Raw genomic sequence first — 15,017 nt, 5'->3', positions numbered from 1 at the left:
TTCTGCCTAGTGTCCTACTCTTGTAGGGGGCAGTATAACCCTACTGATATGGATTCGAGAACTGCGTCCGTCAATGAACGATAGAGAAATGAAGGCCGTTGCTTGTGCAGTGATTCCTTGCTCTTTTGACATTGTAGGAGGGGGATGTTCTTTTATGAGATTCTTGATAATGTCCTCCACAGTGGCACCAAAGTTCCCGTCACCCTAAAAGGGTAACTCCTCATAGTCTTCTCTGCCGACCAGACACAGAAACCAGAGAATATGGTGCAGAACCACTGCTGAGACAGAAAGTTTAGAGAGCAAAGGGGCCCTGTCCAGGGACGCATTACACGCATCACACTTTAGGCTCTGGACCAGTTGATTCACAAATTCCAAATAGAATGGGGATACCATTTGTCCATTCTTTGAGTTTGGGGCACCAGGGCTGTGGCCAGAACAGGTTGAAAGGGCCAAGTTGGCAATGGTAAAAATGGTGCATGCATACACTTCAGCTTTTTTTTATCAGTCCTGTCCTTGAACAATAATAATTCTTCCACTGGAATCATGGAAGCCTTATTCAAACTGGAGATTGATGGATCCTCAGACATGGAAGAAGACCACTTTTTAAGATTATTATTACAGGTACTTATATAACAGTCAATTTACACAGTGCTTTTACATATATATTGTACCTTGACATCAGTCTAGATGCACTCTAGAAGCTTACAATCTAAGGTCCTTAACTCACATTTATACATTCACATACTAGGGCCAATTTAGAGAGAAGCCAAATAACCCACCAGAATGTCTTTGGAGTGTCGGAGTATGTGGGGGAAACCCACATAGGCAAAGGGGGAACATGAAAAGGCCACGCAAGTAGTGCCATGGTTAGGATTCAAACCAACAACCCTAATGCTGCTAGGTGGAAGTGCTAACCCATTAGCCACAATGCTGCTTCCTGCAAATGGATACTAAACTGAAAATCGGTTTAGGCATCACAAGTTGCCGCTTAGAATGTTCCCTTCCCTGAGCTCTGCACAGGTGAAACAGAACAGGAAGAACACAAGGGAGTACCTGAGGCCCCTCGCCCACCTGTGCTGTCGGCCAGGGGGGACACTGTGCCAGGTATCACCAGGAAAATGTTTGGCCATTAGCATCCCTCATGAAAAAACTCACTGACTGCCCCACTCCTGAACAGGGCTGTCACAGCTGACCCTGCATGTAGTGGGCAGGATTAGGTGGGGACACTAGGGGGTTGATCCAGCAAAGTGTTTGTTACTGTCCAATCAGCAGAAGGTAGCAGCATTTAACCCATTGACTTTGAATCTATTACTGTGTCCTGTACTGTACAATAAAGACAACTATGCTACTTTACCCTACTCACAACACAGGTACGGATGTCTACATATAATTCAGTGAAGAATTCATTATTTTTGATGGCACATTTTGTCTCTTGTACTCCCTAAGGGATTAGAGAATTATGGAGAACTTAGGCTGTGGGCAGGCACAGGGATAATGTTGTTTAGAAGAAAAGAATGCATAATATGGGTGTGAATTGTTCTTTAAATCAATTACCTTCATCTTCTTTACTTAGGATTTCTGTATTTTGATCCTTCTCAACATTACAAGCGCCTTCATTTTCTTTCTGCCATCCTTCTGGTTTAGGACCAAGAATCCGAGCTTTAATTCGAGTATACACTTCAGCAGCTTTGTCCATAACAGTCTTATTTGCCTTGTATCTTCTTATCTATTAGAGAACAGTAAATAGGGTAAAGACTGAAGCACATCTTAAATAACAAAACGTTTGGTCAATTTCACTTCAACAGTTTTTGAAAGTTACAGATTATGACCTATATTTTTTTTATTGATTATGTGTGTTAAACATTTATTTTACGAATACTGAATGTGGGCTGCATTAATGATAATAATTTTGCACAGCATTCTGGGCTTTCCAATGCCTACTTACTTTGTGAAATGTTCACACAGGCCTGCTGCATTTTTTTTTTTTAGTTAACCTCTTGATGACCGCATAATACATATGCGACAGCAGGAAAAGTGGTCTTTTAACTCCCAAAAGTTGTGTATATGCATCCATGGCAGCCTAAAGCTTCCTACCCATGATCAGATTATCGGACTAAATTTTAGTTAAAGTGGAGTTCCACCCTAACAATAAACTTTGCACTGCCCGCTAGCTTAAAAAAACCTGAAAAAGAATTGATAGTTAAAATTTTTTTTTGTTTCACTTACCTTGTTTTTCATGAAAATATACTTACCTTCCTTCCTCCCTCTGCGGACACGGCCCCCGACGTCACTTCCTCCTTGCATTGACTCCTGGGAGATGAGCATCATCAATCCCAGGAGTCAATGCGCCTGCACAGGTGTCACTCGTCACTTCCGGTGCAGGCACGTCATTCCCCGCTGAACAGCTTCTGGGCATGCCCAGTGACCAGCAGAGCATTCTGGGACTCCAACGTCACCGAAAAGGACACGAAGAGGGACGCTCCGGCTTCAGCTGCCCACATCTGAGATGGCAGCGCTCGACTAGACATTTTCAAGGTAAGTTTTTTTTTTCTTACAGGTAAGTGAAACAGGGGACAGTTCAGAGGCTATCGTTGCTTATATGCACTAGCCCTGACTGTCCCAGGGGTATTTTTAGCTAAAAAAATTTTTTTTAGGGTGGAACTCCGCTTTAGTTAACCTCTTGATGACTGTATAATATATATGTGACAGCAGGAAAAGTGGGCTTTTAACTCCCAAAAGTTGTGTATATGCGTCCACAGCAGCCTAAAGCTTCCTACACGTGATCAGATTATCGGACTAATTTTCTTTCGTTTTTTGTTGCATGCTAGTCTCATATGGAAAGTGAAGAGGTTACTTTCATAAGAAAATTCTCGTACGACAGAATTCAACTTCAGAAGTGAGGTCATGTGTTGAATTGTTTTGTATGTATTCTTTAGTTTCCGAGCATGCCTAGTCTTGCACTTATGATTTTTTTTTTGGATGAAAACTGTACTAATTAAAAGAAAATCGGACGTTGTGTTCACGTACGATAAAAATGTTATAGCATGCACATCCAGTTTTTGTCGTATGAAAATTCTTAATCGGCTGTTGAAAGCACTATACTAAGGATCTAAAAATCGGCAGATCGTTCATCGGATGAAATTTCACTTCCGATTTTCTTATCGTGTGTACTGGCCTTAAGGCTGAGTTCTGAGAGCACACTCCTAGAACATGGACCAAGCTGTCACTGACCGGTCTCAGACACAGCTTCTGATCAGGTACCAGCAAGATGGGCTCCTGATCATATGACTGCTGTAAAAGAAAATCACAACAATAACATGATCGCAAAACCAAGGCATTAAAGCAAACTTTTAAGGTAAATTTCTCTTCCATTTAAGTATACATGCCTTTACATGTGTTACGATTATCTAACCCTGCCCCTTGAGGCACAGATTTATATATTTTCTAAACGCAACTAAACTAAACACATCTGAATTCAGGTAAATGCACAGTGTCCATTATACTACTTAAAATCATTACATTAATGTCTGATAAAAGCATAATGCACATAATGAGGACTGTGTGAGAGTAAAGGCCCGTACACACGTACCGATCGTCGGCATACAAACGTCGGTGGACGAAGGATCTGCCGATTGTACGCGTGTTAGTATGGTGCCTCCGACAGATGTCTGCGCACAATCCGCGGACAAAAGTCTTTCGTGCAAACATGAAAATATTTGTATGCCGACACCAGAACGGACGATTGTTCGCCTGTCAGTACACAATTCGGCCGACAGACCGCAGATTTGCAAGACTGGGCATGCTCAGAAAATAGAAAACACAGGGAAAGTTAACCATTACATGACATCACTTCTGCAGTCGGCGGACAAAATTCTTGTGCTGTCCTTGTGCTGTCTTTGCACTTTTCAGCAGACACCGACATCCCGGGGAGAAAAGAGGAACATTTGTAAGCCGACCATCGGTACGTGTGTACGGGGCTTAAATCATACAGAGTTTTTTTTTTAGATTGTACAGATTGTGCTCATCTATTCTCTTTAACAGAAAAAAAAAAACTTTATTGAGAGCGCTTTGACGTAATATAACAAAAAGACAAATGTTGATTGCAGGTCAAATGACAGCATATAGAAAATATTATGTTAAAAAACATACGACCTGTGTAAACCTAACAAAAAAAACGGAATTTAGTAAAATCTTACCTGTAAAATTCCTTTCTCTGAGTCCTCCGACAGTCGCCGCCTCTTCATATTCGTCACATATGGGGTATTAGACTTTGCTCCGAAGGAGTAGCTAGGCAACAGAATATGTTAACATTAAAGCTTTCAACATATCCCACCCTCAAGGGGTGGTCCCCTCAGTCAATACCCTCCTACTTCCTGCAACCATATCTCAGTTTTAGTGGAATAGCAGTAGAGTATACAACCAAACCCCAAAAGAGGGGCGGGGGCGGCGACTGTCGGAGGACTCAGAGAAAGGAATTTTACAGGTAAGATTTTACAAAAATTCCGTTTTCTCTTACGTCCTCCGACAGTCGCCGCCTCTTCATATTCGTCACATATGGGGACGTCCCAAAGCAGTGCAAACATGAGGGGTGGGAAACGCATCCGCGCCGAAAAGGCAACGCAGTCTCCGCATCAAAGAAAGTAACCTTACCAAAGGAAGGAACCCAGCTGGGCAACAGGAAAAAACAGGTGCTCAAAAGGAGCAACAACCCAGGAAAAGACAAATAACCAGGGGATAAAAAACTTATCCCAACAGCCAGTGGTCCCCACAAGGGACCCTAGGGAATCGCCGCACTAAGAACCTTGCGGCCAAAGGAAGCATCTGCAGATGCCTGAACATCTACTTTGTAGAATTTTGTGAAAGTGTGCACGGTCGACCAAGTCGCCGCCTTACACACCTGGGCTACAGAAGCCCCATGACGACAGGCCCAAGACGTACTCAGAGATCTAGTAGAGTGCGCCTTCACAGGCACAGGGGGAACCTTCCCCTGCAAAGCATAGGCCTGTTCAATGGTCTGCCTGATCCATTTGGCAATGGTAGAGGCCGACGCCGCCATGCCCTTCCGAGGACCCTCCGGAAGAACAAACAAGGAATCCGTCTTTCGAAAAGACTCAGTCGATTTAAGGTAAACCCTTATCGCCCGAACAACATCCAGAGAATGTAATCTCACCTCCTTTGGATGTTTAGGCTTTGCGCACAGCGAAGGCAAGACAATATCCTCATTAAGATGGAATTCCGAAACTCGTTTCGGAAGAAAAGAAGGATTAGGTCGCAAGACCACCTTATCCAAATGAACAACCAGATACGGAGACTTGCAGGACAAAGCTGCCAGCTCCGACACTCTGCGAGCTGAAGTGATCGCCACCAAAAAGGCGACCTTTTTGGACAACATAGACAACGAGATCTCCCTGATCTGTTCAAAAGGAGCACGTTGCAACACAGACAGAACGAGATTCAAGTCCCAAGGGGGCAGAGGATCCCTCCTAGGAGGAACCAGATGCCGCACACCCTGAACAAAAGTGTCAACCAAGGAGTTGGAAGCCACGGGACGTTGAAACAGAACGGCCAGCGCAGACACCTGACCCTTTATCGTAGCCAGCGCCAAACGCTGATCTACACCCGTTTGAAGGAAGGACAGCACTCGGGAAACCGAGTACGTGCGGGGAGAAAATCCCCTGGACTCACACCAAGCAAAATAGGCCTTCCAAGTACGGTAATAAACCTTCCCCGAGGAAGACTTCCTCGCGTTGATCAAGGCATGAACGACCTCTGGGGAGAGACCCTTCTCCCTCAGGACCTCGGTCTCAACAGCCAGGCCGTCAAAGCCAGCGACTGTAAAGCAGGATGGTATATCGGTCCTTGAGACAGGAGATCGTCTCGAAGAGGCAGACGCCACGGGGCGTCGACCGCCAGATTCACGAGGTCTGCGTACCAGGACCGGCGAGGCCAGTCCGGTGCCACAAGAATCACCGTGCTGCGTTCCGAGTGTAACCTGCGAAGGAACCTGGACAGCAACTGAATCGGTGGAAACGCGTATATCAGCCTGTACTGATGCCACGGGGCCACTAACGCGCCCGACGCGTCTGCCCGAGGGTCGCGCGTCCTTGCCATGAACCTTCTCACCTTGTTGTTGAGACGAGACGCGAACAGGTCCACATCTGGAAGACCCCACTTCGCGCACAACATCTGGAAGACAGCCGGGTGGAGAGACCATTCCCCCTGATCCAGGGTCTGGCGACTCAGATAGTCCGCCTGCCAGTTCTCCACCCCCGGAATGTGAACCGCCGTTATCGCCGGGACATGAGCCTCGGCCCAAGACAGAATGTCGGCCACTTCTCGAGCCGCTCGGGCACTCCTGGTGCCCCCTTGGTGGTTGATGTAGGCCACCGCCGTGGCATTGTCCGTCTGCACCCGAACCGGGCAGCCCTGCAGCCGGTCCGTCCAGCGATGAAGACAGAGATTTATCGCACGCAATTCCAGAATGTTGATCGGAAGGGAGGACTCCCCCCTCCGACCAAGTCCCCTGGGCGGACAGAACGCCCAGAACACCACCCCAGCCCGACAGGCTGGCATCCGTGGTGATTACCGTCCACGAGATAGGACGATACGACTTGCCCCCGGACACCATCGGGGACTGGAGCCACCACAGAAGGTCTCTTCTGGTGCGATGACTCAACGAGATTTGAAGATCCAGTGATTGAGGTCGCCCGTCCCACATGGACAGGACCTCCGCTTGGAGACCCCGCGTGCGAAACTGGGCAAAGGGAATCGCCTCGAAGACCGAGACCATCAATCCCAGACATCTCATGCACGTCCGCAGAGACGAGCGCGGAACGTCCCTGAGGGACCTGACTTCCTCCTGAAGAGTTCTGAGTTTGTCTTCCGGCAGGAAGACCTTCGCCTGCACCGAGTCCAGAATCATTCCCAGGTAGGGAAGACGAACCGACGGACTCAGCGTCGACTTTGGAAAATTTATCGTCCAACCAAACTCCTGCAGAGTTTGCATCGTGACAGACAGGTCCTTCTCCAGACCCTGGCTGGTCGCAGACCGAACCAGAATGTCGTCCAGATACCCCAGGACAGAAATGCCCTGGGCCCTCAATAATGCCAGAACCGGTGCAAGCACCTTGGTGAAGACCCGCGGAGCCGAGGCGAGACCAAAAGGCAACGCCACGAACTGGTAGTGATCCTCCGCAATGGCAAATCGATGGAGGCCATGAATTCCCCCGGAACCAGGGCAGCCACCACCGACCGCAGGGATTCCATGCGGAACTTGCGAACCCGCACAGAGCGGTTCAGAGCCTTCAAGTCCAGAATTGGACGAACCTTGCCCTCCTTTCTGGGCACGGTGAACAGATTGGAATAAAACCCCCGAAATCTGTCCCGATGAGGCACCGGAACTACCACTCCCTGAGCCCTCAGGTCCCGCACCGCCAGGTGCAGGTCCCGTAAACGCTCTGGAGACAGTTGAAGATTTGAGGGAAAAAATCTGCTCTCCGGCCGAGAGAGAAACTCGATCTTGTAACCAGATCGAACGATCTCCTGAACCCATCTGTCCCGCACGCGGGCCAACCAGGGCTGAAGAAAACCGAGCAAGCGTCCCCCCACCCCAAAACTGGGTGAGGGCGCCCCTTCAGGCCGCACTGTTATGGGCTGCGGATCCGGATTGACCGGACTTCTGTTTACCAGACCAGGGCTTCTTCTGAGAGCCTTGACCTTTGAACGGTTTGCCCTTGTAGTGCGACCGAAAGGCACGAAAGGACCCCTGAGGGGGCCGAAAATTAGCATGCTTCTTCCCAGAAGCCCCCTTAGCCTTGGGGAAATGGGGCAAGAGAGTGCTCTTACCTCCGGTGATCCCCTTAATCAACACATCCAAGGACTCCCCAAAAAGGCTAGACCCATTATAAGGCAGATTGGCTAAGGTCTTACGTGAAGACTGGTCCACCAACCAACATTTCAACCAAACCAGGCGGCGAGACAACACCGCCACGCTGTGCACACGTGCAGCCAACGGAACTAGGTCCAAGTCCGCATCACACAGATACATGACACCCTGGTGGATTTGATCCACCATATCCAGGGTCGCCGGCGAGGCCGAATCGGCCACTAGGACGCACCTAAGCATCTGCGTCCAACTTGCGATCGCCTGGGCCGCCATGAGAGAAGCAAACAGAGCCTTAAGCATAGAACCCGTAACAGAATAAGTATGACGGGCAAGAGACTCCAATCTCCTATCCGTGGCATCACGGAACACAGGGGAATCCTCTGCAGGAATCGCAGTGGATTTGTTTAAAACCGCAATTGCGTGATCCACTGGGGGAGGCACACACCACCTTTCATCAGTGGAAGGCGAGAAAGGATAACGCAGCTTGAACCTACTTGGTACAGCAAAAGGTTTGCGCAGATTGCGCCATTGTTCCTCAACAGCGCGCTGAAAATCATCATTGCAGGGAAAAACCTGCGGCGTCCTGCGTTTTCTCTGCGTCCCATAAGCCGCCAAGGCAGTGGGGGGACACACTTCATCCTGCAAACGCAGCGTTGCTTTATGGAAGCAATCAATTCATCCATGATTGCAAGCTCTTCAGGCGAGCCAGGGGGAGAATTATCAACCCCTTCAACTTCAGCCTCCACCTCGGACCCCACTAGATCCAGGGAGGAGCGGGACCCCGATAAGGAGGCCCCCGCCATAACAGCCCCATCACCTTCACCCTCAGAATCAGAGGAAAGAGCAACTCTGGGTCTTTTAGTAGATTGAGCAGCCACCAGCATCTGCACCTGAGCAGCAAGGCCAGCCACAATAGTGGCTAAATCCCCCCCTGGGGGGGAAACAGCGGTCCCCTGGCTTTCCACCAAGGCGGTAGGAAATTTGCCCTCCTGAGAATCCATTGCCCCTATAACAAATGCCGGATAATAAAGGGTTAACTGCCCCTTTAACACGCGCGGTGAGCGCAGCCCACCGCACCACACACAAGCACAATGAGACCCCCACAGGGACAATAAAACTGACACAGGCAATGGATAGGAAGGATATAACCTGAGGAGACCCTCGCCGCTGCTGCTGCCTCGATCGGTGTTCCTGGAGAAGAGGAAGTGATGCTGCCAGGGCGCTCTATGAAAGCCTATGGGAGGCTACAAGAAAATGGCCGCCATGCATGTAGAACATGCGGCCGGAGCGAGTGTAGGCAAAATGGCGCCGTTTGGCGCCGAAACCGCCGCTCCACAGTACAGTAATGCACACGTCTGTATAAAAAAACATGTCAGATCGCCGCAGCGATCGCTGTATAATGCCCAAACATGCCACAAAACATGCCCCACAGCACACCGCTTCTCACACTGACAAGGCTGACACACACAGTGTCACACAGCTCCCCCCCCCCCCCCCTTGCAGCCCACAGCATGCAGCCGAGAGATAGGGAGACAAAACAGTGTGAATAGAGGCAGGTTACACAGTCCCAGACTGACACCCCCCCCAGACAGACAGGTCCCCACATAAATACACTTACCTCACAGTGGCGTGGGGGACCCGCACAGGCGAACAAGCCGCTGCACATGAGGCAGGGAGAGTCGCATACAAGACGCACAGAATGGGGGTTAAGAAACCGCACAGCGTCCAGTGAGGTAGCCACCTCACCAATCATCCCTGCACCGAACAGGGATGGGTCGTTCACTGTGCCAGGAGCGTTACCTGGCTGAACGCTCGATGGCAGGCTGGGAAGCCACTGACCCACGACCTGCGACCAGGGGGATCAGCCCGAGACCCAGCCCGCATGATCCTCTTCATCCGAAGAACTAACTAAAGCTGACAAAAAGAACAGCTAAGTAAAGATAGAGAGAAAACTCAAACAAAAAATCAATAAAGAAGAAAGAGTCTGGGGCACAAAGCCCCAGCACAGAGAGAGCCAGCCACTCCTGACAAGCTAGACATTAAAACTGAGATATGGTTGCAGGAAGTAGGAGGGTATTGACTGAGGGGACCACCCCTTGAGGGTGGGATGTGTTAAAAGCTTTAATGTTAACATATTCTGTTGCCTAGCTACTCCTTCGGAGCAAAGTCTAATACCCCATATGTGACGAATATGAAGAGGCGGCGACTGTCGGAGGACGTAAGAGAAACATAGTTAATGACATTTCAAGCATCAATACAAACAGGCAAATATCAGGATTCCAGACATTTTTAATCCCCAGAGAAAAGGGGGAGGGGTTGGATAAGCAGAATCTAGCCTTGTGAACCAAATGTAATAGGATCTGGCTGGGCAGCCCCTGCTCAATGTACACAGAAAGCGGGGATAGAACAACAAGGAGTTATTCCACTGGTCATCAATTCCTAAGCTGGCCATAGATGGATCAAAATTCAGCCGATTCAGCTGGTTCAGCAGGGACCGATCGGATTTCTATCCATCTATGGCGGTTTCTATTCATGAGAAGTTAATCTAAAGACTCCCCCCATTTTTTAGATGTCTTATATAGGTAATGTGCCCATTTATTGAAGGCTGCTGTAGAACATTACAGGACACAGGCAACGAATTTATGGACCCTGTGTTGTAGGCTCATGCCTTCAGGGAACTCGATACTGGCAAGCTTTCCTGGCCACACCTACTAGGCGTCTCCCTTAAAATTCTACCGCACTCTGTGAATACTCAGTTTTGTACCAATCAATGCAGGATAACAAAGAAATGGAAAGGAGCATGGCCTGTATCAACTACTGTAGCCCAAGACACAGAATTTACAGGTACATCAACAACTGCTGTCAACACCGCTATGAGCACCACCCAAAGGAAAAAGGCCACGGATTCCCATTTTCAAGCAAAAAAGCTGGAGATCAAAAGCCACTAGAAAGGGCTGACCTGAAATGCTGATGAGTGTGCCACGTGGACCTTCCCACAGGAACATGCTTTGCAGTCGCCTATATTCCATCTCTGCAGGGTTCTCCTGACGGCTCAGACAGCATGGACCCCTTCCTAAATCTAAGGGACTTTCCAATCCAAATTCTAACAGCAGGCCACGGAGGATCCAGAGGACTTGGAAACTCTCATCCAGGCCATTCTTACTAAAGCGGATATGAAGTCCCTCATACTACCACTGGAGGGCACCCACAAACAAGAGCTCCAAGAACTAGGCACAGAACAAAGTGGCAAAGACATCTACATCGGCTCTGAAGTCCCATGTGGCAACCTTGGAGAACCCCCCCCCCCCCGAGCAAACTCAGGATCTGGCATCCCTAAAGCTCCTTATTGAAGACCTGGGAGGACAGGAGCCGCTGCAACAACTCCCAGAAGCAACCGGTATGGAACGCCTACATGATACTGTGACAGTGATCCTCCAAAGCTCGTAGACCCTTCCAGATAGTGGGACATCATATGCAGGCTCCATTGCTATACCTTGAAGGAAGAGATCCTCAAGAAGGCATGGTCCCTCAACCCTGTGGATTTTGATGAGGCAACAATACAAACCTTTCCCGATCTGTCCAGTGCCACGCTGAAGAGGAGATCCTTGCTATGATCACTACTAGACAAGTAATGAGCATTGAAGGTGGTTGACTGCAAAGGCAACACCTCCTTTAAACTGCAGAGATACACAGACATCCGGGACCTGTTCGCATCTCAGGTCCCAAACTGCCTTCTGTTGCTCTAGGACCCGAAGGCCAAGACGAAGATCTTCCACCAGCTTGGGCCTACCTCATTGCCCTCCAAGATCTCACTGAGGGATGGGATCTGCTCAGTCCGTTAGTAAAAACGTACCCTGATATTCTGCCCACTCTGGGAGACCTCATGGCCCATCTTACAGGTGCATTGTTTCCTGCCACTCTATCGAAGTCGCTTTCCTACAATCACCAGGATCTTCTCCCCCTTTGCCATGGACACTGTTCCACCACTCCTATCTGTAATCGTAGATACCAGAGTATACGGATGTCTGCATATGCACCATAACTTTCAGACTCCCCATCTGTGACTTCTTATGGAAACACGAGCTGATCCGACAATGGCAGAGGTTACCCATTGACTGAGTGCATTCTTAACACCAGTCTAAATGCCCATGGCAACGATCAGTTTGATTTAGTTGTAGCCCTAAATTATACAAGATTACCTACAGCTGTGAGAAAAAGCATCTATATTTAATGCTGGTAGCAAAGCCGAACCTCCACAGCTTTGCCTGCTTCCTAACGGGCCATGGTTCCTATGCTGCATCATGCTCCACTACTAGGTGAGCTGTTTGCTATTGAGGATTACCTATGGCCGTGGGGAGCACCACTGTTTCTTGCTATTAGCAAAACATCATTCCAACAGTCAGTCATTCTTGCACACCCAAAGGGCTTTGTTTCTATGTAGCACTCTGCTCCCCCACTGGGATATATGTATGCTACATAAGTCCACCTACAGCTGTGGGATGTAGCCAATATGTTATTTGTGATTAGCGAGGTCTCATTTTAATGGCTGCTCTGCAATGTATTGTGCTCCCCCATTGGGAGATATGTTTGTTATATGAGATGATGAAATGAAACAACTCCTGCACTACCAACAAAACACTGTAAAAAGTCACCAAAAAGTCCAAAATAAAATTCAATGAAATAAAACAAGAAGTGTGGTAGCTGCTAACATAGTATTTTTACTACAATGATTACCTGTTGAACTCACGTGACAAATCATGTAAAGTACAGGGCAGAGCATGGGGTGACATTATGTGGCAGTGATGTAAAGGAAGCCATAGTGGTATTTCTTTAAGTAATGCAAGTCAATTTTACACAAACGTGATTGCAGTTTTAATAGTCCAGATTTGAAATATTACACCATTTAAGGGGGTTTCTGCTCTCTTTGGCATGTTTATCTGAGTGACACAAGATGACTGCATGAATGTCAGACAGCCTTAACCACTTGCCGACTGGTCACGTTGACCGTACTGCGGCAAAGTGGCTCGTTATCGTCCAGCGACGTAGACCTATGTCGCTGGACTCCTCCCCTTGTGGGCAGCACGCGCGCGCTGCCGGAGGCTCGCTCCCACTGTATTCAGTTACAGCGGGAGTCGGGCCAGGGGAGGAGCGTCGGTGATCACCGCTGCTCTTCCCCAATCGTCGGGGATCGAGTGTGTAAACAAAGCGGGCGGATCTCCTAAGTGACAGGCAGGGTCAGAATGCAGGATAGCTGAACCTGCGATCTGTCCCTGTGTCACACAGTCCCCTCCCCCCACACACGTTAGTAAGCACCAGGCATACATTAAACGCTTGATCACCAAGTTAACCTCTTCCCTGCCAGTGTCATTTTTGATTTTTACATTTTTTGGGGAGGGGGGGATTTCATATAAAAAAAATTTGAAAAATATTGTTATTTTTTTAAAATTGTCGCTCTTTTGTTTATAGCGCAAAAAGTAAAAATCGCACAGGTGATCAAATACCACCAAAAGAAAGCTCTATTTGTGGGGAAAAAGGGCATAAATTTAATTTGGCTACAGCGTTGCATGACCGCGCAATTGTCTGTTAAAGTAACGCAGTGCCGAATCGCAAAATATGGCCTGGTCAGGAATGGGGTAAAATCTTCCGGTCTTAAAGTGGTTAAAAATACACTCATTGAGAATTTTTTTGTCAAAGACATGTAGCTAAATACATTTTGGCCTAAATATATGACAAAAATTTAAAATATTGTTATTTTTTCAAAATAGTCGATTTTTTTTATTAATATCGCAAAAAATGAAAAATCGCACAGGTGATCAAATACCACCAAAACAAAGCTCTGTTTGTGGGGAAAAAAAGGACGTAAATTTTGTTTGGGTATGCATGACCGCGCAATTGTCAGTTAAATTCGCACAGTGCCGAATCGCAAAAAGTGGCTTGGACGTAAGACAGCAAAATCCTCCGGTGGTAAAGTGGTTAAAGGGACCTACACCCATTTTCCTGGATGAGTGTCTAAGTATGCAAGTGGGCACCCTAGTGGACAGGAGATACTGTTGAACCTACAAGTACCTAGGAAACCCTGGTGGTCACAGAGCACACGGTATATGACCTTGCATTATATGTGGGCCATAGTATTAAGGTGAGAACATTGTGAGCACTGCGGTGGCACAAGACAAAGTATTACGGTTCACTGCATTGATTCAAACTGATGTTTGGGGCTAACAGCAGAAGGTTCAAAAATATTTACAGTATGTGTGCACTGGATAAGAACTTCTGTTTGATATAGATTTTTACTATTTCATATGGAAGCACACAAACATGATCAATATTTGACACATTATTAACGTAATGTGGTATCGTTTTTTGCAAAAACTTTGGTTAACTTTTTCTGGTCACATTTTTTAGTATTATTGGTATTTGTATACACATTAGAATACTACTATATAGTATAGATATTTACAGTATCACGCTGGTAGCACAGGACTATTTACTAGTCTATTCTGTTAAACAAGGCTGCCTGCAGCTTAGGGGAGCAGCATCTACAGTTGAATCTCATAAAATTAGAATATCATCAAAAAGTTAATGTATTTCAGTAATTCAATTCAAAAAGTGAAACTTCTATATTTTTAATAGATGCGTTATACAGAGTGATACATTTCAAGCATTTATTTCTTTTAGTTTTGAAGTATATGGCCAACAGCTAGGCCTTCTAGTCCAACATCAGCGCCTGAACTCACAAATGCGCTTCTGGAAGAATGGTCAAACATTCCCATAGACACACTCCTAAACCTTGGCGATAGACTTCCAAGAAGAGTTGAAGCTGTTATAGCTGTAAAGGATGGGCCAACTCAATATAGAACCCTATGTATTTAAATGCCATTAAAGTTCATGTGTGTTTAAAGGCAGCCGTCCCAATACTTTTGGTAAAATACTGTATATTCTGAATGGTCTGAAGTTGTAAGTGGGGTACTCCAAGGCTCTTTTCTGGGACCAATTCTGTTTAGTTTGCTCATAAATGATTTATAGGTGCTTCTCATAAAATTAGATCATCAAAAAGTTACTTTATTTAATTAAATTCAAAAAGTGAAACTCATATTTTATATAGTTTCATAGTAGTTGAGGTTGAAGAAAACAG

The 15,017-nt window shown here is 47.1% G+C and overlaps 1 protein-coding gene across 1 annotated transcript in view; it reads right to left on the bottom strand.

Moving 5' to 3' along the window:
- HDGFL2 (HDGF like 2) overlaps positions 1 to 15,017 on the bottom strand; it is a gene marked incomplete at its 3' end in the record, with an annotated part of 529,328 nt that overhangs the window by 93,136 nt on the left and 421,175 nt on the right. Inside the window, exon 14 of the mRNA XM_082254985.1 lies at positions 1,555 to 1,726. Within this exon, the coding sequence (XP_082111111.1) occupies positions 1,555 to 1,726 (172 nt within the window). The remainder of the gene's footprint in view (positions 1 to 1,554; positions 1,727 to 15,017) is intronic.

This window comes from Pelophylax lessonae (genome assembly GCF_965119305.1).
Source record: "Pelophylax lessonae genome assembly, chromosome: 1".
NCBI classification, from domain to species: domain Eukaryota; kingdom Metazoa; phylum Chordata; class Amphibia; order Anura; family Ranidae; genus Pelophylax; species Pelophylax lessonae.
Note: the sequence above shows the minus strand (reverse complement) of the source record. Positions and strands in the feature narration are given on the sequence as shown.